Genomic DNA, 23,623 nt, shown 5'->3' on the forward strand with positions numbered 1-23,623 from the left:
AGTAATGCCAATAAGAAGAAGAAGAAATATTCCAATTGATGGTAAAATTTTATACTAGGTATTCGACAAGATTACATGATTTATAGAAAGCACGTTAAGAATAACCCATATTACCACTCCTGACCATATATTTTGAGTTATAGGTCGATTCATCCTTTGGCAGGATACAATCACCTATCAATGAAAAGTTGTCTTCTGTACAATGAAGTGGAGCACATAGCCTAATGGCTATCTTACGATAAACCTCCTAGGGTAAACGTTAATATTAACTAAATACTATAATGGCATTTTCTGTATCGTTGAAACATAATTTAATATTTTCTATTAACTACACCATCTATACTTTCAATCTACAACTAAAACTAAGGCGTTGCTGTTAACGATACCAAGTGAGGCGCCGCTGTACCCGTTCGCATAGGACCATCAATGCTGCAGATACCATGCCGAATGTGCGGAACATACACACCAAGGCAGAGACCGCGTACCGCGCCGCGTATAAGCAAGAACCAACCAACACACCGTTACGGTTACGATCTTCAGTTTTCGGTCGGTCGCCTTAGTGTTGAGACGTAATTTACGCATTTATGAATGGTACCTACCAACCTACCTAGTGGAAACTGGAGGAGTACTCCCGGAACAAATAACATATAATGGGTGATGGATACAAACGGAGTGAAGAAAAGAGTTATTAAATTTGATCACAAAGTGTTTTTGGAGTAGCTGAAGCATAGTGACGGTACATTGGGGCACGGCAAAGGTGCCGAAATTCAAAATAGTAGTATCGCAGGAGCGGTGTGTGTAAACATAAAATCGATATTTTCGGATCCCTGAGCTGCTGCTGGGAAGTGTGTGCAAATTACGGCAAAGCAGAGTGAGGAAGCCAGAAAGGATTGGATCTATGGATTTTTGCGTGCCAATCTAGATATGGTGGTTTGGTACCGCTGTATGGGTCCCCGGAACGGAATAACTATCTACCTTTCGGAACAAGGAAATTAATAAACTAATCGCGAAAAGGCAAGAATTTCATAACATAGATGCGCGCTTCTTCTATGCTCTAGGAGAGGCTGTAGTGTTGTATAGTTGGATGACGATAAAACACATTTTAGTGTAGCGCTTTCTGGAAATAAGAAGCAGAACAAGCTTCGCATCAGTGTGTCGTACAAGTGTTTGAAATTTAAATTGATAGAAATAGTCTGCAGAAGTGGTCTAATTTGTGTATTGTATATATAAATAAACATAGCAGGCAAATTGAGATAAGCAACCTAGCCTGGCAAAAATTGTATTTAGTGTTTGTGCAGATCATAGTCACCGGGTGTTTGCGTTTACCTTTTCGCCTGGTCTGGCCTGGTCTGATGTGTAGAAGAAGAAATCATATTCACGGAGAGTTCTAGGCAGCGGCGGCCTACTGCCATTGGGGATAAAAAAAAACGCAAACCAAAGCAACAGCGCGCTAGCTCCGCAGCACCGATGAAATGATTCATATGTAAAAGAAGAAACGGGCAGGAAAAAAGTTTTCGTGTGTTTGGGGAAGAATCGCTATTTATGGTATTCGTACATGCAAGCGCACTTGTCAGGAAATAAGCGAATAATAATTAGAGAAGGAAGGAATTCAAATTAGGTAATACAACCACCACCGCCAGTGAGTGTGCAAAGTGTGACCCAAACTAGGCAACAATGATTTTAATTAGTGAAATGCATCGAAAGAAGTAGTTCTCCAGAGTTGAACGTACAGGCAGAAACTGAAAAGTTTTTTTTTCCCGTCTTGCATACACCACATCAGCGCGCTTCCTCCAAATGAGCCAAATCTGTCGTGTTAGTTGCGCTGGCAAACATCGCCGGCACCAAATATTCGGGTAGAGAAACTCCCAATGGTTAAACATTTTTATGGCGCTGTTATTATTTCGATTCTGCCCTGTGTTCGCGATAGGATTACTCTTGCTGAATGGATTTGCGGTACTACCAGGTAAGAATCAACAATCAACCGTGCATTTACTATTCCTGTTCCCATTCAGCATGGCTCACGCCTCAAGCTCAACCCGGGCTGCATTGTATCGATCTCTCGCTGTTCAATGTTATCCGGTGGATCAGTGATGCCAAATTGCTTTCATGTTCGGATGAAAGGTAGTTGCCCTTTTTATTTGAATTCAAATTACTGTTGGTAAGAGGCGCCACCATTCTTTCACTTTCTGCTTTATATCTAAGCGTAGTATTTTATTTATTTATGACTTATGTGCTCTCTAGTGGCTAGAGCGTTCCCCGGTTATATATTCTTGAATGATACACACAATTCAACAAGTGGGAGAGTCCTATTTCAGATCACATAAAGATAAAAGAAATAAAGATAACTTCAGAACATTTAAATTGAATATTTAGGGAGGACATCCCTTTTCTAAAAAAGTTTCCTCGTGCATAACTCAGCAAATATACACTTTTTATAGGTACCTACTAGAATCTATTTTTGAAGAGCCATTAAACATAATTTGAAAATGTTTTGAGAAGTCGGTATCTTTTTGATAACTTACTTGATAACAGTTGAAAGGCGCTCGCTGTTGTCTTAAATAATTTTGAAATGTTATCACTTGTCACTTGTCATCATTTCTATTACAGTAATATCCAGATAACATCCCGATCTTATCACTTCCTGGTTAATTTTGGGGTGATAAAATTGGAGATGTGACAAAATCGTATTTTTTTTCTATCTTTCAATTTTTTTCACAATTTGTCTTGGAAAGGCAAAATACGTGAACGGTGACGAGCTCGGTGGATTAGTGACTACCGCTTCTGCCTTATAAGCAGGAGGTCGTGGGTTCAATTCCAGGCTCGTCCCTTTTCTACTTTGTATTTCTATCTTAGTTCTTTCTGTGTTTCACGTTCTAACAGAACGATTCCTACTGGTAAACCTTCAACACTAACTATCCAAAAACCTCCCGTGGAACCTATGAGAGGTCGTAGAGTTCTCTGCATCTTTCTTAAGTAGGTGTCCAATTAACCATCCTTCCCCTTCCTCAGCATTCGCAAGGACGTGGCCAGGACAGATCTCGACTATTGGAGAGTGCTGCATTGCTTCCATCTAAGAGATAGCGATTAGTCCCAAATCAATATCTGTGGTAACGGATGAAAGTGTTGCTACTCTCATACAATAGTCTTGGCTTGTACCACCTACGAATTTGTGCGAAATGATCAATGCTAATGCTAGAAAGGCAAAATACGTGAACGGTATCCGTAATTTCGTGTCAATAAGGCTTACAAACCCCTTAACAAGTACATTACATTCAAAGTTAATTGCCTATATGCCGAGTATGAGGCCACCCGGAGTGGAAATTAATTACAATGTCTGAAACTTGATTATGCATATGTACAACATGTGATAGATTTAGTTCGGAAAAGGTATTGGAGGGTAACTCCTCCCCTTCGGTGGGCTTTGATCCCACGACCCCAGTTCGCTAGACAGGTGCTTTCCCTACTAAGCTACGAAGGACCTCCGTCGTCCACCGCAGCTTAGCGGGTACTGATGAAACCAAATTCCCAGCACCAGGTACCAGCCGATCTCTCGCAACACATTTTCAGAACTAATTCTCTCATATGTATTTTTGTACACATGCCAACCAAGTAGGATGAGTATTTAGTATTGTCCGGCTTCTACACACTTGCTTCATCAGCAACGGTGCTCAATGAAGTAGGGTTGTGTAAGGTTGTGCCAGTTTGGTCGTCAGATCCCGACCCGACCACACAAGCGAAGAGAGATCGCCACTCGAGATCAGTAAATTCAAAGTTAATTGCCTATATGCCGGGCATTAAGGGAAAGCACCTGTCTAGAGAACTGGGGTCTTGGGATCAAAGCCCACCGAAGGGGCGGTTACCCTCCAATACCTTTTCCGAACTAAATCTATCACATGTTGTACATATGCATAATCAAGTTTCAGAGTACTTAGACATGGTTAATAATAAACCACAGGCGGTGAATGTTATTTCATGATAATCATTGTTTGCGGTATTTCATTTACAAATATAAAAGAAAGACGCGTAGTCTCTAGGGTGTTGTATGAGCAATGGGCATGAATGGCTCCTGTCAGATTCGTATCGAGATCAGTTGGCCGATTAGTATTAAGCGCAGTTAACCTGGTAGACTTCTTTTTCTTCTTATTGGCATTATATACCCACACTGGGACAGAGCCACCTCGCAGCTTAGTGTTCATTAAGCACTTCCATAGTTATTAACTGTGAGGTTTCTAAGCCAAGTTACCATTTTTGCATTCGTATATCATGAGGCTTACACGATGATACTTTTATGCCCAGGGAAGTCGAGACAATTTCCAATCCGAAAAATGCCTAGACCGGCACCGGGAATCGAACCCAGCCACCCTCAGCATGGTCTTGCTTTGTAGCCGCGCGTCTTACCGCACGGCTAAGGAGGGCCCTGGTAGACTAATTGATCAGAATTCCAGAATAAATTGGAAAACCTAGAACGCCTGGTTTGAGTAGAACTATGTTGCAACATATATGTACGTGTGGGCTCTACGGAGTTTACTGGCTCTAGTGGACTTAACTGGTTGCTGTCGGCTTTGTGTTCAGGCGTAGTTGACCTGGTAGATCAATTGATCTGAACTCCAGAACAGTTTGGAGAACCTAGAACATCTGATTTGGGCATAACAGGTTTCAATTGGCATGGATTTCCGTAGATTTCTATGTCAAAATTGGCATATCATCAATATAGTCGCTAGGGATGTTAAGAAGAACATATTCTAATTAATGATTTGAGTGTATTACTTCTACGTGAAGTTAAACGATTTACAATTATATGGAAGTGCTAATATCATCTTCCAAACTTAGACGTACATGTTCATGATAGAATTAGAGGCGAAAGTATAGAATTGATAGTTCCGTTAGGATACGGCAGGCATGAAGAATGTTTTTATAGAAGTCGATTTGAAAGCGAGCGGAGAGCAATATTTGAGATGGCACATATCGCACGACCTTCCTTCTGCCAAGCTCCCGTATGAACATCATACGGGAGCTTGGCAGAACATGTACATGTACGTCTAAGTTTGGAAGATGATATTAGCATTTCCAGAAACATATTGTTCACACATAGTATTGTCTGATATAAAATGTCTTTATTAACGAGATGTTCATCTCCATTAACTTAACATGGAAATCAATAACAGAGGCATTCCACGGGGGCATGTCAGTCGATCCTGAGCGACCATTTCGAGAATATTTGAAACTCTGCACAGTTTTTCAATTTCATCTAAATCGTCATTTTCCGATATCAAATCTTCATATTGAGTTACGACTAACTTTTCAAAAGGGTGTATGTGAAAATGGTTCAAAAATATTTAAAAAGCTGCACAGCAAAAACGGAATGTTCGATTGTTATGATTTTTTCAGCAAAGTTAGACAACTAAATGGCGATTCTTAAAAAAATGTGCACAGTAAAAAAAAAATTTTTTTGCCTTTAAAAATATCATTTTTGTCACAAAAACTCAAATATCTCAAAACCCTATCTTTTTTCGAACGTAATTTTTTTAGGAAAAACGGTCCATTATATTAGCTATCTACCATAAAAATTTGGTGATGGTAAACTAATAAACAAAAAAGTTATGACATTTCAAACATTTCACAATTTTCACATTTAGTAAAAAAAAATTTTTTTCTGTGTAAGTTATTTCGAGAATTGCAGTTTGATGCAGATTTTATTGTTAAGGGACGTGATTTAAACAAGTTGTTTTCATGATATTTTGATTTAATTATTCATAACATCTATAAGAAACTTAGACACGATCCAGTGTTGTGATCAAAAGTATTGATAGTGTCATAATTTTCATTGCACGTGACTGGCGAAAAATTCTTTTAATAGTGTTGAAACCTGTTGATAATAACGTTGATAGAAACATATCAGAAATGTTATTTTAAGACAAAAGCTGCAAAATCAAAGATTTATATACACGTGTACGTCTATAGTTTACCTGCAAAAATATACCTCTTAGAGAATAGACTTTATGATCGGGAGGAAACGGGTATCTTCAACAACAACAAATGCATGATAGGTACATACCATGACAATGCTCACGAAAAAGCAAAAAATTACTACTACTAAGGTTGTTAAAGATCTTATAGTAATTTTTTCTTCAGTCAAGCAAATGACACCAAACTAGTCAGTAAAAACTTAAAAGTGATTTTGTTTATTGAAATATTACGAACAACATGAGTAGCCGCTTTCTCAACTGTTGTAGGCCGTTCGATGGAAAAAAGTGTTCAAAAGAGTTACGAAATCTCACCGAAAGCACCATAGATAAACTGAAAGCGACTGGTTATGCTCCAATGTCCACATTGAATACAAATTTACGCATTTGCACGTCCTGCCGTCTAAACGTTGACAAAAGAGCAATCTGTATATCATCGGTTGAGCAGAGCGCAGGAAGTTCGAAAACGACAGCAACTGAGGAATTGCCAGATGTATCGACAACAACTGAGGAATTACCAGAAGTATTAAGTGCTGAGAGCCTTGCCACCGTACCATCAGCGAAATCTGTTTCAACAAATCAATCGGAAGATGAGTGTATCCAAAAGGTCAACATCGAACGCTTTAACGAGGGCATAGCTGGGATAAAAGTGACTCCGATTAAATGGAGTAAGATGGACTACGTTTATTACCCGGAGAAAAAATACCGTGAAATAAACGAAGCTGTACGAAGAAACCTCTTCAAATTAGGACCTGATGATGTGGAAAATACAGACTACGATGAGGTAATTATAAATATGAAGGAAAGGTTCTCGAATGCAGCCACGACAAGGAAAGAAAAATTATTGATTTTGTCGATGTTGCCAAGTTCGTGGTCTATTCAGGATGCCATTGATGAGTTCAAAACCAATAGAAATACAGTAAAAGAGGCAAAACAATTGAAGAATAACTGTCTTTCAACCAAAAATACTAGGTCTAGTACTGCATTAACAGATGAGACAAAAGAAATAGTAGTTCAATATTTTGAAGATGATGAAGTAAGTCGAGCTATGCCTGGTCAAAAAGATCAGTAAAAAAAGATGGAAAGCGTCAAGCAATCCAAAAACGATTAATGATGACGACTTTGAAAGAAGCGTACACACGTATTAGAAAGTTTAATCCCTCACGATTTCATTAAAACAGAACAATCCAGCTTTTTAAAAAATACGAAAAATACATTACAAAATGGTGAATTTTTAGTCATTTGTGATTTTTCTGAAAATTACAGCTTTGTATTGCAAGATGAAGTGCAGTCCCATCACTGGAACGTACAACAAGCTACAATTCATCCATTCGTTATTTATTTTAATGGAAGTACGCAAATTGAACACTTAAGTTTTATTATAATTTCCGAAGATTTAAGACACGATTCAGTATCCGTAAACTTGTTCATTGAAAAATGATTAACTTTTTACGCGTTGATAAGCATAAAGAAGTCAAAAAGATATATTTCATGTCTGATGGAGCAGCGTCGCAGTACAAAAATCGTAAGAATTTTTCGAGCCTATGTCAATTTAAATCAATGTACGGAATTGATGCAGAATGGCATTTTTGCTACATCACATGGCAAAAGGCCTTTTGATGCTATTTGAGGGACAATAAAGCGCAAAACCCCCAGAGCAAGGTTAGCCCAAAAACGTGAGCAACCAAATAAAAACGCGAAAGAAACTTTTTGATTGGGCAAATCGTAGAAAAGAAAAAGATTTAACCAAATTATCATTTTGTTTTACTACTACTGAAGAGTACGAAATAAAGGCTTCAGAGCTCAGCGAGCAATTTAATAACGCGAAAACGATCCAAGGAACCCAAAAATTTCACTGTTTCATTCCATTGTCGGAAAATAAAATTAAAGCAAAACTATACTCAAACTGTGCTGATAATAATTCAAAAGTGTTCGATATTTTAAAAAATTTGAATAAAATAAATAAAAATAAGTATTAATAAACTGTTTTCATGATATCATAACCCATACCAAAATTCAAACCCAAAACTCTTAGAGTTTCTATAACAACATTGTGTAACTGCCACATTTAATTTAATACTTAGGATAATATTAATTCATTTTTATTTATTTATACATATAATATTTATACATATAATATACATAATATCGATGAATACATAAATATGGAATATCATACAAACAACTTGTTTAACTCACGCAAGGCCCTTAACAATAAAATCAGCATCAAACTGCGATTCTTGACGGAAATTTTTTTTTGTTTACTATATGTGAAAATTGTGAAATGTTTGAAATGTCATAACTTTTTTGTTTATTAGTTTACCATCACCAAATTTTTATGGTAGATAGCTAATATAATGGACCGTTTTCCCTAAAAAAATTACGTTCGAAAAAAGATAGGGTTTTGAGATATTTGAGTTTTTGTGACAAAAATGATATTTTTAAAGGCAAAAAAATTTTTTTTTTTCACTGTGCACATTTTCTTAAGAATCTCCATTTAGTTGTCTAACTTTGCTGAAAAAATCATAACAATCGAACATTCCGTTTTTGCTGTGCAGCTTTTTAAATATTTTTGAACCATTTTCACATACACCCTTTTGAAAAGTTAGTCGTGACTCAATATGAAGATTTGATATCGAAAAATGACGATTTAGATGAAATTGAAAAACTGTGCAAGGTTTCAACTCAATAGAAAATCATGAATTAAAAATTTTCTTAAATTTTGATGCTGTTGCTTGGAATCGCTCAACAGTTAAACTCTCTGTTAACTTTTTTCGATAGGCCATTATTCTTGCAGTGGTTTGGCGAAGTTCTTTGCCTGATGCTTTTCATTATATTTTCGACAGCTGGTGACTAACACGCTTAAATTATTTAACCGATATTGACTGTGTAAATCTCTATTAAAATTCTTAAGCTGAAATATCGACTCAATTGACATATGTTTACGACTGCTTCTTTGAGTGCTGTAATAAACTTTTTTTTTTCAGCAAACATTTACGGACGACTGACGATCTCGGTTAAGAAAAAAAAACTAAATTATCGAGCTAGTGAGTCCGAATGAAAGGAAAATTAACCAAAAAAAATTGTGAAAATCATCAAATAAAATGCAGAATAAAAACACGAGTTTTTCGGCTCCTCGGAGCTAAAGATATGTTTAAGAATCAAGATAGAACTTGTATTGAAAAACATGATTGCGGCTCCGTAACGCTTCATGTCAAATGAGCCTTTCAAATAAACGAACAATTAAAAAAAAATGCAAACATCCACAAACAAGTTTGACGGTTCGTGACATGCTAGAAGGAGACCGTGTTCGAGAGCAAACTGTTCGTTACGTTTACTCAAATGAGTGCATGGTGATATTGAGTGCTGAGAGATAGGTTTGGAAAAGCCTCACAATCCATTCGAATAAAAAAAATTACTCAAGTTGTACGTGACTTATTATTGGACGACCCCAATGAGTACTACGCAACACCAAACATTTGTCTTTTATTGAGAGGGAAAAGCCGGCGGGAGTGGAGTTTGGGAATAAAAGATTTGTAATTTCCCACCACTTCGTAACATTTTGGTACGGGAACCCATTGTTTGTAGTATGGACAGTTACCAAATGACACACCCCGTTACACCCCCAATTTTGTTACGCTATTCATGTACAAGCCCTAATTTACTTATTTTTTTTTTCTCAATTTCTAGGCCATTGTGATACTGTATCAATGCACCGAAAGATTTTTATCCTTTATTTCAGAAGCACATTGAATTTTGAAACACATTTGTAAAATTGTGATTAGGGAGTCTTTTTATCATACTAAAAGTCTGCTACTTTAATTGGCTATTAAACAATGTTCCCAAATCATTTTCCAGTAAAAACATATTTTTCTTGTAATTCAATGTGTATGTTTTGTGTCCTACAAATATTGGATCCTAATTCTCAGTTTTAAATGTTGCTCCCTTGGCGTAGAAGTGCGTGGATTGTGTCATGTATATGTATTTGTACTAGTCTACGTCGGTTGGTGAATTGCTGAAAAAACTACATAGGAAATAAGGAAATTTTTTGAGTATATTTGGAAGAAGTAACGAAGAAAAACTTGGCAATAATTTAAGATGGAGGTCTAATTGAAAGTTGGGTGACGTGCCTTATAAAAATCAGCTTTTGACTCTAGTACATTATAATTTCACCCATAGAAATCGGCAGCAGTTCAAGAATAAATTGAACACTAGTGACAAAATACATTGCTGCAAATCTTCTATATACATATCTTCTTCTTCTTCTTCTTCTATATACATAAAAATGAACTTCTGTCTGTCTGAACCTTATAGACTCGGAAACTACTGAACCGATCGGCGTGAAAATTTGTATGCAGAGGTTTTTGGGGCCGGGGAAGGTTCTTAAGATGGTGCGAGAACCCTCCCTTCCTTTGAAAGGGGAGCTCCCATACAAATGAACCAGAAATTTCTGCATAACTCTGGAACTAATCAGAGAATAAGTAATGAGTTATTGGGAAATAAGCCAGACTCTAACAAAAATTTTACAACTATGCAGCAGCGAATTGCCACTCATATACAGATGAGACTGACTTGCGATACCTGCGTTACAATTTCGCTTTTTTCACATTTAAGAGAGTAGACCATTATGAAAAACTGCTAGAAGCGACAGCACGGGCAAACTAATGGAGACGCGTGGTCATTCACACGACTACACCAGTGCATTGTTTGCAGAGCTTAAAATATTCATCTTCATGAAGCAACTTCGGTCCGAATTTTGACAAACATCGCATGATTATTCAAAACATAGAATGACATAGTCAGACAACTACTCCACCAACTCATTCATTCGACTGTCACTGAATGTGCTCACTATGTGCAGAAAAAAACATAATAAGCATTGTTTATATTTATGTTTACCATTGAAAGTGCCTCGCGGATGAAAATCGTATTCAATTCTATATGATAAATTACTTTATATATTTTTTTGGTATCCAGCTGGAGCTACATGGTAGCTTGAATTGTCAAGACTGGACCCGAACAGAAGTTTTGCCTCTACTAGGACCAATACTTAGAAGAACTAGTCAATGTTGACCGCTTGAACACTATTTATTTGAGTATTGTAGAAGCTAGTAGAATCTCAAAATTTTTGTTTTTGTATTATTATTATTATTCATTCAGACTAAGGCCGAAGTGGCCTGTGCGGTATATAAGAGTCTTCTCCATTCGGCTCGGTCCACGGCTACACGTCGCCAACCACGCAGTCTACGGAGGGTCCGCAAGTCATCTTCCACCTGATCGATCCACCTTGCCCGCTGCGCACCTCGCCTTCTTGTGCCCGTCGGATCGTTGTCGAGCACCATTTTCACCGGGTTATTGTCCGACATTCTGGCTACGTGCCCGGCCCACCGCAGTCTTCCGATTTTCGCGGTGTGAACGATGGATGGTTCTCCCAACAGCTGATGCAACTCGTGGTTCATTCGCCTCCTCCACGTACCGTCCGCCATCTGCACCCCACCATAGATGGTACGCAGCACTTTCCTTTCGAAAACTCCAAGTGCGCGTTGGTCCTCCACGAGCATCGTCCAGGTCTCGTGCCCGTAGACGACTACCGGCCTAATGAGCGTTTTGTAGATTGTCAGTTTGGTACGGCGGCGAACTCTATTCGATCGTCTTGCGGAGTCCAAAGTACGTACGATTTCCAGCCACTATGCGTCTCCGAATTTCTCTGCTGGTGTCATTTTCGGCAGTCACCAGTGAGCCCAAGTATACAAATTCTTCTACCACCGAGATTTCGTCACCACCGATGCAGACTCGCGGTGGGTGGCTCACATTGTCTTCTCTTGAACCACTTCCTATCATGTACTTCGTCTTCGACGTGTTGATGACTAGTCCGATCCGCTTAGCTTCCCTCTTCAGTCTGATGTAGGCTTCCTCCATCTTCTCAAAGTTACGTGTCATAATATCTATGTCGTCGGCGAAGCCAAATAGCTGGACGGACTTATTGAAAATTGTACCACTCGTGTTAATCCCTGCTCTTCGTATTACCCCTTCCAAAGCGATGTTGAATAGCAGACACGAAAGACCATCACCTTGCCGTAACCCTCTGCGGGTTTGGAAGGGGCTCGAGAATGCCCCTGAAACTCGAACTACGCACATCACCCGATCCATCGTCGCTTTGATCAACCGTGTCAGATTATCCGGAAAACCGTGTTCGTGCATTAGCTGCCATAGCTGGTCCCGATCGATTGTATCATATGCGGCTTTGAAGTCGATGAATAGATGATGTGTGGGCACGTTGTATTCGCGGCATTTTTGCAGTACTTGGCGAATGGCGAACACCTGGTCCGTGGTGGAACGTTCGCCCATAAAACCCGCCTGGTACTGCCCCACGAACTCCCTTGCAGTTGGTGCTAGTCGACGGCATAAAATTTGGGAGAGTACCTTGTAGGCGGCGTTCAGCAATGTGATTGCACGGTAGTTGCTACAATCCAACTTATCGCCCTTTATGTAGATGGGACACACGACACCTTCCATCCACTCCTGCGGCAAAACTTCCTCCTCCCAAATCTTGGTAATGACCCAGTGCAGCGCTCTAGCCGGTGCCTCACCACCGTGTTTAAATAGCTCTCCTGGTAGTTGGTCAACCCCAGGGGCTTTGTTGTTCTTCAGCCGGCCAATCTCCTCCTGGATTTCCTGGAGATTCGGAGCCGGTAAGATTATGTCCTGCGTGCGTTCTCCCAGTGCACAGCCTTATGTGCCGACACCTTCCTAAAACAATTTTAAATACTGATGGCAATGAGATATTGTAAAAACAAGGCCGAATATATTCAATTACTCAACGCAAAGTAATTTAAGCAATCAACATAAATTTAAAATGTTGCATGTAGGAATTGTTGGGTTAATTTACTTTCATCAATTTAAAAGTTATGTGAAATATCGCATACCCTTATCACGGTTTGGCGAAACCGTCGAAAACAGCTTAGTCAGATTTACTTAACTGGAGCGCGGTGGATTGACATGTTCAAACGTGCTCACATATTGGACAGTGTACGATATAGCGGTACATAGTCGCGATCGTCATTGATGATGATGCATTGGCGCATATGTATAGGACAATAAGGAAAGAATTTGTTTGGGTGAGGAGCGCGGCATAATAACTTAGCCAAAATGATAGAGACAATAAGAGTCTTCATTGAATCTACATACACGTATACAGGTGTATTGATATTAAGGGGTTTGTTGCCCAGTATGAAAAACAGAGAGAACATGATTTTGTTCTTACCAATATAAACTTGAAAGGAAATATTGATATTGGGGTCTGAGTGTTTCGGAAAAGGAAGAGCCGACCCGAAGGGGTAATGATTCTTTAGGGAAAGGGGATTTCAAAGCCCAGTTGAAAGAAAGAGAAAACAATTGATTGATTGATTTTTAAGAGTATACTTAAAATCAAAGAGTAATACAAGCGGTAGCTGTTAATAGCTCGGCGGTATGGTGCGCTGTTTTACAAAGAACCCATGCTGGGTTCGAATACAGATTTTTAAGTGAAGGTTTTCACAACTCCGTTGGTTTAGTAGTATCATGCATTATGAAACATTTGGGACTTGTTGAACATTACTCTGTGAGACAGCAATGGTCAAGTTTAGGTGTAAAGAAAGGGGTAGGACTTAGAGATACTCATTTTATACAAAAGATATACGAAATAATACATTAGTAAATTGAAGTAGCCACTTGAATGTGTGCTCGAAATAAGAGAGTTTTAGAGAGTGGAAAGAGAACAGAATTTTTCCAAGAGAATTGCAAAGGGAACATCCAAAAAAGGGGGCAAAGTTTCGTAAAGTATGGAAGTCCAATATTAAGGCTGAATTAGCTAATCTATGACAAGAAATTAAATAACTATTGTAAAAATTTGGAATAAAAGGGAAGTTGTTTCGGAATTTATGGATTTTTCAAATAAGCTGATGAAGCATTTCGGGCAAAAGAACTTTAGGGAGCATCCATGAAGAATGCAAAGTTGAGTAATGAATGGAACCTCAAAATTGAGGATATTTACGAAGTTGAAATTAAAACCACATAGTCTGAACAGATAAATGTGGGATGAGGAAAATGGTTACGTTATTTAAGGACTCTTGGACCTTTCGTGGGGTCCAAAGTCCAGTCTGATGCAATTCATGAAATCATTATGAAATTCAGAACTCGGATTGACTATAAATACCGTGCGCTTTTCCAAGCCCGGGGTCAGTCCTGAAATGTAAGTTGGTCAGTCCCAAATATTCAGCAGCACCTTTATTGGAATTCGGCGCTTTCTAGGTTTCCCTAGCCGGCCTACCGAATACTCCAATTGAATCAGGGTCAGTCCCAAATATTCAGCAGCACCTTTATTGGAATTCGGCGCTTTCTAGGTTTCCCTAGCCGGCCTACCGAATACTCCAATTGAGTCAGGGTCAGTCCCAAATATTCAGCAGCACCTTTATTGGAATTCGGCGCTTTCTAGGTTTCCCTAGCCGGCCTACCGAATACTCCAATTGAATCAGGGTCAGTCCCAAATATTCAGCAGCACCTTTATTGGAATTCGGCGCTTTCTAGGTTTCCCTAGCCGGCCTACCGAACACTCCAATTGAATCAGGGTTGTCCCTTAGACACCTCGACACTCGTGACTAGTGCACGAATCGAGATCTAAGTTTAAATTAAATAGTCCGTCGCGGTAATAAAATCGAAAACCGGTGTTAGAGTCCTCTTGATAAGTATCGAAAAAAAGTGTTAGAAACTTGTGAAAACTTCATACGGAAAATAGTGCGAAATCCGTTGAAATGGATAATATTTGAGTTTAATTTCTAGGGAAAAAGTGTAATTATAAGAAACAAGTGTTACATAGTAGAAGAAAAGTATTATTGTAAGAACTAAATAGTGATACATAATTAATAAAGTTTTATTCTAACCGTAGTTGAGTGTTTGAACTAGAAAAACCGAAAGACCAGTGCCGCGCCGTCGGCCCCGAACACTTCATATATCGTGGTAGAAGCGTCTTAATATTCCGCTCGGGACATTTCCACTTCGCTTACATACTCCGTTACACCAGGTCCATCACCATACCGCCATCTTTGTCTGCCACATCGCCATTCAGGTGTTCTTCGTAGTGCTGCCGCCACCTTTGGATCACCTCACGCTCGTTCGTAAGAAGGTTCCCGTTCATGTCCTTACACATATCAGGCTATGGTGCGTGGCCCTTACGTGAACGGTTTAACTTCTCATAGAACTTTCGTGTGTTATTAGCGCGGTACAGTTGCTCCGTCTCTTCACGGTCTCGATCTTCCTGCTGGCGCTTTTTCCTCCGGAAAATCGAGTTTTGTCTGTTCCGCGCCTGTTTATATCGTGCCTCGTTCGCCCTCGTGCGGTGTTGCAGCAATCTCGCCCATGCTGCATTCTTCTCTTCCACTAACTGCTCACATTCGCCGTCATACCAGTCGTTTCTCTGATCCGGGGGCACCGTGCCAAGTGCAGCAGTTGCGGTACTACCAATGGCGGATCGAATATCTCTCCAGTCATCTTCAAGAGACGCTGCGCCTAGCTGCTCTTCCGTTGGGAGTGCCACTTCCAGCTGCTGCGCGTATTCTTGGGCTAGTCTAGCGTCTTGTAGCCGCCCAATGTTAAGCCGCGGCGTCCGACTTCGACGCGTGTTGTACACCGTCGAAAGTTTTGAGCGCAGGCATACTGCAACGAGGTAGTGGTCGGATTCAATATTCGCACTGCGGTAAGTGCGGACGTTCGTGATGTCGGAGAAGAATTTACCGTCGATTAGAACGTGGTCGATTTGGTTTTCCGTTTCTTTGTTAGGTGATCTCCATGTGGCCTTGTGGATACTTTTGCGGGGAAAGAAGGTGCTTCGGACTACCATTCCGCGGGAGGCTGCAAAGTTTATGCATCGTTGGCCGTTGTCATTCGATACGGTGTGCAGACTATCCGGTCCGATGACCGGTCTATACATTTCCTCCCTTCCTACCTGTGCGTTCATGTCACCGATGACGATTTTGACGTCCCGCAGTGGGCATCCATCGTATGTCTGCTCCAGCTGTGCGTAGAACGCTTCTTTCTCGTCGTCGGGTCTCCCTTCGTGTGGGCAGTGCACGTTGATGATGCTATAGTTGAAGAAACGGCCTTTAATCCTCAGCTTGCACATCCTTGCGTTGATTGGCTGCCACTCAATCACGCGTTGGCGCATCTTACCCAGCACTATGGAGCCGGTTCCCAGCTCGTTGGTGGTGCCACAGCTTTGTCCTGTCCAGCAAATCTCCTGCAGCGCCACTAGATCGAAGTTGCGGGGATGTAATTCATCGTAGATCATCCTGTCGCAACCTGCGAAACCTAGCGACTTGCAATTCCATGTTCCAAGCTTCCAATCGTGATCCTGTATTCGTCGCCTAGGTCTTTGCCGATTATATCGAGTCGCATTATCTCTTATATTGTTCGTAATGATTGGTTTTCTAGGCGGCTTATTGGACCTGCGCAAACCTCCTGTCTCGTCGGAGGGCCGTCGTGTCAGGGCTGTTTAGCGTCCCACCTAACACCAGGACTTGGGCTTGTGCGCTTTGAGCGGCACACGGTCGCTTTGTTTTTGTATAGATTTCCCTTTTTCCCTTCAGTCTATTAATCGTCAGCCTGTCAATAATTAACCAAACAATTAATGGAAGCTCTAAAGACACAAGAAATTTGTAGAGAATTTAAATATAAAATTGTGTTTAGAGTTTCTTGGAGCCAACATTCAATATATATTAGCAGTCTATGTTGACAACGGGTGATACTATTGCCACCTCCAAGTAACACTTAAATTGGGGATATTATTCTGATAACGTTTTTACAACTTATGTTATAATGAATCGAAATATTAATCTAAGAGCTTCCCTTGTCTAAATGCGGTTAAAGAAGTAGTTTGGAGAATTGTACCAATCGTTATGTCTTCTACCAATTGCAGTGATGTCTGGTATTACAAGTTTTAATAGTCAAACTGTCAGTTTACTTCTAATTTTATCTAATATTTCGTAAGATGTCATTTTGTTTTAACCTGTTTAATTCCCCTATCACATCGTCTTTCTTAGTCTACGTAATTCAGTTTAAGACGATACTCCATGTAGATTATGTTGCGTCGTTCCTTCATTTTATTTGCCTAATACTAATCTCCCAGGGTCGTTTCCGCATAAATAAAAAACCTACTCTAAAAGTTTGAAAACGCATCGGAGATAATGAAATTTGCCCTACCGTTTCTATTCGTCTTAAATCCTTAAGGCTCAAGACTCCATCACAATATTTTGAAAATAATGACTGTATTGCTTGTTTGTAATAGTGAGGCAATTGGTACGGAAAAATGCAGCAGCGATAGATAAATTTTGTTTACAACTGGGGTGGGTGGAAATGGGGTGTTAAAAATATGCCAGCTGATGCATAATGTTGCCAGACTTGACGAAATGTTTATTCTATATCATAACACATGTTCACTAGGGTGGTTCAAAAAATCGATTTTGCTCCACAGTGCTCATCTGATTCTTTACCATGTTCTGAGTGTCTTCTGAAAATTTGAGCTCATTTGGATTAAAACTGATTTAGCACAAGCCGTTGCAAGTTTGCATGCAAATTAGTATGGGGAAATTTATTTTTTCATTATACTGTTAATGACGTTTCCCCATCAAGCGCATGTTAAAAGAAAACCTACATAGCTGAAAGGAATACTCAACAGCTTTCAGTCAGTGAAAACCGCGTCTTAATTAATCGTTCCAATAATTAGTAATCGAATTTAATCTAAACCGTGGGTTTCTAGAGCTAATTGCATAACTCATCAACAGGCAACATTGCTGCTCGTGGCGCGAAAGATAGCACACACAAATTCAGGCTACTATGTTGCACTGCACATTTCAGTGATGCCCTCAAAGAAGTTTAACGATCATGGTTAAAGATTCGCAACCTGTCTTAAAATCGATTACTAATTATTGGGACGATTAATCAACATGCGGTTTTCGTTGGGTGAAAGCTGATGAGTATTCCTTTTAGCTATGTAGGTTTTCTTTTAACCTGCGCTTAATGGGGAAACGTCATTAACAGTATAATGAAAAAATAAATTTCCCCATACTAATTTGCATGCAAACTTGAAACGGCTTGTGCTAAATCGGTTTTAATCCAAATGAGCTCAAACATGGTAAAGAATCAGATGAGCACTGTGGAGCAAAATCGATTTTTTGAACCACCCTAATGTTCACGGTGTATCAAATATATGGGTATTTATCGGTTTAAATTTTTTTATTCACCACTTGGAATTTAACAGAAGCTTAAATAACATGTTTAAATATTTATTTCTTGTATATTTGTTCAATCCGACAAAAAGCAATGATTTTTCCCAATAAACAAATCTGGCAACGGAGAAGAGATGATTATTTTCTTGTGTATGCACACCTTTGTTTGCGTGTTGGCTGGCGTATACGTTGTATTGTTCGGATTGAATGAAGTTCCATCGCGTAGATTTTGAACTCACCATTTCACTTATTGCGCTAGTGAATTTGAGTCTTCCGCATTTTATTGCATTCACAATACGGTCGTCAAATTTGTCTCTCACTTCGATTTTTGGGAAGCAGTTTTCGACAGTTTTTGGACTCGAAGTGAATTAATTGGTAGTCAATATTGAAGAAAAAGGTGAAACTCAGTTAGTGAATATGTTTTAGGAGTGATTAAATCAAGGAAACAGTGGGAAAGATCAAGTGAAAAATCAAGTGCGTGTGTATGTGTTTGCTCCGAACGTTCGGAGTTAGTATGCATTCGATAAAAATACGAATACCTGCCGAGGAAAAAAGGCAGTTTTCAGCGTTTTTCCAGCAATTCTTCAGTAATTGTTAATTTAGATAAGTGAAAAATTAATATGAAAATGTAATGAATATGGAATGATGGAGGTAAGTCGGCAAATAGCCCCAAAATATTGAATTTAGTTTAAAACTTTATTAGTATTAGTGAGGATTCGAATAAAATCATCGTCATTATCGAATTGATTACGGTTTATAGAGCCTTAAGTAACTATTATTATATAAGTCGTGGTCAGCTATAGGATTCACTTTTCGGTGGCAAAATAAAGTTTCATTACGCCTATTCCCTTTCTGTAAATAAAATTTATCGAGAATGAAGCCATTATTAGATTGTTTGTATACCATCCCGAGCAAAGTTTGAAATCAAATTGAAATCAAAATTTGCTGTCATGATGTCAAATATTTGATTACTTGGGTTGATCTCGTTTTGTATGGATTAACGGTTAACACAGCAGAAATGAGAGCATATTTTTACACTGTGAAATCATACTGAAAACACATTTTGCTATCAATGAAATCAACATGATTACTAAATTTGATATCATAAGATTTTTAATTTGATAACAAAATGAGTATTCAATAAGATTGTGTTTATGAGCATACATAACAACAACAGCATATTTTGTTTGCAGATTGCTTTTAATCTTCGTAAAACACATAATTAGATAATCGACAGCATAATTTGATGTAAAGCTGCTATCATTATGATAACTGAGGAATAGATATTGAAAACATGTTGCGATATCAATTTGTATTAACTAACAATTGACATCAAATTTTGTTTTCAATATAATCTCAACAGCAGAGCTTAATATCAATTTGCTCTCATTTTGTTAACCGACTTTGCTCGGGATAGTTGTCTTGTGTGGTATTCTATATTATGGCTCTTTAGTTTGAGACATAACAAAATAAGAGAGGCGCCATGCTCCTAATTTTGAAAAAAAAACTTCTACCAAATATAACCTATTACCAATATAGTCCACTCTGGCTGATTTGAAGAGACAACACAGTAGCGCCGCGGTGTCACAAAAGGCAAGCAGTGTAGTGAAGAGACATTCCGAGGGATGCTTAAACGTATAATTCAATATGCAACATAACATTTCGAAATATTATGCTAGAAATCATCCCATGACCCCAATTTGATATCTGAGTTTAAAAATAAAATTTTGAAAAATGTAATTCAAATATTCAAAAATTGTTAAATTAGTGTATTTTTTGCAATTAACGCACCCCTTGGTTATCGTTTTCAGGCGTTAGTTACCTTTTGTGACGCAAGATGATGTGAATGTGCTGTCTCTTGCCTAATATATGGGAACTTACGAAGTGGACTATATTGTTTATATACTATATTTGCTTCTACTCAGTGAATCCTATTTATGTCAATTTCCTATTAATGTCGATAAAGTTGATTACATTCTCTCTATATATACCTATCTAGCTAGATTTAAGCGTAGCTACGACTCATCATCATCAAAGAACACATCAGAAAAGTATTGCAAGAAACTTCACTTCATTATTACTGAGGAAAGATGCCTACCTCAATGCATTACTATTCCAAGCTCCAAGACACGATGTTCGTTGGTTCACATGCACATCCGTAAAATCAGTGCGTCAATGCCAAATTGAACCGTTTGTTTGAGAAACTGCATATGTAACATTTTTGGCCAAAATGAGATTTTTATATATTCTGAATCCTCGTCCAAAAATACGTATTGTGGCAAAAATACGAAAAAATTTTTTTTGTTCAGGAATGTATGAAATTTTTTTCGTTTGTTTGAGAAACTACATACACTGGCCGGCATAATAAAGTGCCCACTTGCCGTTTTTCATACAAAATGGTCAACTTTGGAGCTCTAGATCTTGGGTTCCCGTGAACCGATTTGGCTGAAAATTTTACCAGAGCTCAGATATAACTTGAATTTTAACATATCTATGTTTCGAGCATATTGACTCACAGGGTTAAAAATTATTGCGGTAATACCAACGTGAATTTTTTGGCAAAAAATTGTTTTTCAAATACCTCGAAAACTACATCTCTAAGTGTACAGGTATATATAGCAAACTTTTTGTATTGGCAAAATACGCGTTTTTGCTGAATATGTCATCAGTCTACAACCTATAGAATTCAAGATATTTAAAAAATAAATTTTTGCCAAAAAATTCACTTTGGTAATACCGCAATAATTTTTTAACCTGTGAATCAATATGGTCGAAACATAGATATGTTAAAATTCAAGTTATATCTGAGCTCTGGTAAAATTTTCAGCCAAATCGGTTCACGGGAACCCGAGATCTAGAGCTCCAAAGTTGACCATTTTGTATGAAAAACGGCAAGTGGGCACTTTATTATGCCGGCCAGTGTATGTCCACGTACTTTGAAGAGCAATTGTGGAGTACTGCTTACATTTTTTGCACTGAAAGTGTCCCAGGGTGTTGAGTTTTGCCAAAAACTATTGATCTGTATCGAAGAAATCGAAAGATTCGGTGCAAATTTGTTCAAAAACAGTTTTTTGTTGTTTTCTCGAAATAGTGTAAAATGGACTTATGCAGTTTCTCAAACAAATGATTCAATTGTGACGCGGCATTGAACAAAAATAGTCAACATGTGATACCACCACGACAGGATATGTCTTTGGTTGCCATATCAGTGCTAATGGCGTAAGCCCACCCATCGCGGCAAGATCACATATCCGAGGGGAGGGAAATCTATGTGATAAATTACTTTACTCATTTAAAACCTGTTAAGATTTCAGATAATTTATCACTTTGTAGAATGTGCACAAAATATTCAATGACTAATATTCAACTGAATATTGACAGTCCAGAGCCGACTTTGAATGTGTCTGGAAGTAAGCTGACAAGTGAAGAAAGGGGGACTTCAACAAAAAAAATCGATTATTTTACACTCTGATTGACAAAACTTCAAATTCCAAGAAATGGTACAATTCGAGTCTAATCGCTTCATATGAGACATCGCCCTGACGTTAGCAGTTAGTTCTGTTCAATTTGGAAATGGACAACATCGCGTCGGCCATGATTCACTTTTTCATTATACTCTATACCTAAAAAATACACAATCCGGTAGGTGTAGTCAACACAGTAAACATAACTTGGGAGGAGTTTGGATCACGATCAACGGAAACGGAGAATTACTTTTACTATGAATACTTTATTTACACTAACAGTTACAGTGCAAGGTGCATAACATACAATGTTCATCTTTTTCCCTTTCGCTTATACTTAGTACGGAGACCCATAGTGTTATATACCAATCGACTCAGCTCGACGAACTGAGGTGATGTCTGTATGTGTGTATGTATGTATGTATGTGTGTGTACAAAAAATATAAGACACACTTTTTTGTACTTAGCCTTATCCGATTTTCTTGCAACAGTTTGCATTCGACGCGAAAAATTGGCCTAACCGGCCATTGCTTTCCGGAGTTATTAAAAAAAACATTGTTTTTTTCTCCATTTTTCCCAAGGAAAAAAAAATTCAAAAACGATTTTTTGTTTTTCAAAAACTGTTGCAATGCTTTGCAATGCTTAAAGTGCAATTTTGACCTCTCTTTTGCCATTTTTGAAGTGTGGGTGGAAGTTAATTTGAACCAACTATTGATTTTCAATGTGTTGTGGGTGGTTTATAGGAAATTGTGGGATGAGGGACGAACCGGTACTGCTGCTGTTGAAGTCGCGTTGCTGGTGTTCTCGATGACGATGGACGAGCGCTCGCCGGATATCTTGTAGCCGTCTGGTTGGCCCTTCGCGGAGTTGGAGGGTTGGTTGGGTTGGGCCTCTGCGGAGCTCCGGCGGGGTGGTGGTAGTAGTCGGAAGGAGAATCTGGTGGATCGGATAGCAGATCATCTTGGCTTGACGGTGCGATCTGCTTCTCACACTGGCGTCTTCCCTCTTTGGCTTACATCGACAGAGCCCTGCCGAGAGGGGTCCTCTTTTACGGTTTGGGCACCGATTCGGGCCCGAGGAATAGCTCTTTAACGAATTATAGCCACTCACGGCTAGAGCATTTTGATGTCCTTTACGGTTTAGGCGTAGTGGCCAGCTAGGGACCGCTAGGCCGATCGTGTGCTTCGCCAACCGTAGGTTGTCAAACAAAATGGCATTGTACCGTGAGGTACCATAAAAGGTCCTGTGAGGATAACGGGGAAAACGTTTAACAAATGCCGTACTGAACGCAACTAATTATTAGTTTTACGTTCGTTTTAAATAATTAAGGTCAGGTACCTGATTGAATTTAATCTAACACCCGTATATTTCTACCACTCACTTAATCACTTGGACACTTTAAAAATGTACTCCTTTCGATCCGAAGGATACGAACGCCTGAACTAAAGTGAGGGATGGCGGAATCTGATTGCGCCTCAATCACTCCCAAGAAGGGAATTTTCTTTTATCACCACCCCTTTTGTTCCTCGATCTGCGCGCGCCTGCATGTCGTGTTGTTGCACCCACTAATGTTCAACATGTCTCCTCACCAACACTACTGTTATACAATTCAAATTTACAAAAACACTAACGCTTCTAACAATAATATTTATTTTTGATTTTATTAACATTACTACATTACTAACCCAACACTTAACAACCTTAGAAACATGACAATAATAAAAAACATGAAGCACATTTAAAAAGCTAAAAATCTTGTAACACTTGGTTACAATTCCAACTGGAATTTGCATGCTTTTCAACTTTGTGTTCTATAAGCATTTCCACATTTATTAACTGAAAGCTTTTCTATGCTCATTAGTTGCATGAATATGTAAGTGGCAGCTATAATTGATAGACTATATCCCGTCTAGGTTGCTGAGAATGTTTCCCACCCAAA

At 38.9% G+C, this 23,623-nt stretch overlaps 1 protein-coding gene across 2 annotated transcripts in view; it reads left to right on the forward strand.

The window, feature by feature from the left end:
* Positions 1 to 366: 366 nt before the first annotated feature.
* The window catches only part of LOC134204852 (uncharacterized), a 205,878-nt gene continuing 182,621 nt past the window's right edge, over positions 367 to 23,623 (forward strand). The window contains exons 1-2 of one of the 2 annotated variants that reach the window (XM_062679665.1): positions 367 to 792; positions 1,563 to 1,963. In XM_062679665.1, the coding sequence (XP_062535649.1) occupies positions 1,885 to 1,963 (79 nt within the window). In that variant the 5' untranslated portion in view covers positions 367 to 792; positions 1,563 to 1,884. The remainder of the gene's footprint in view (positions 793 to 1,562; positions 1,964 to 23,623) is intronic. The other variant, XM_062679676.1, reaches the window with a different exon arrangement.

The sequence above is a fragment of the Armigeres subalbatus genome, chromosome 1, assembly GCF_024139115.2.
Source record: "Armigeres subalbatus isolate Guangzhou_Male chromosome 1, GZ_Asu_2, whole genome shotgun sequence".
NCBI lineage: Eukaryota > Metazoa > Arthropoda > Insecta > Diptera > Culicidae > Armigeres > Armigeres subalbatus.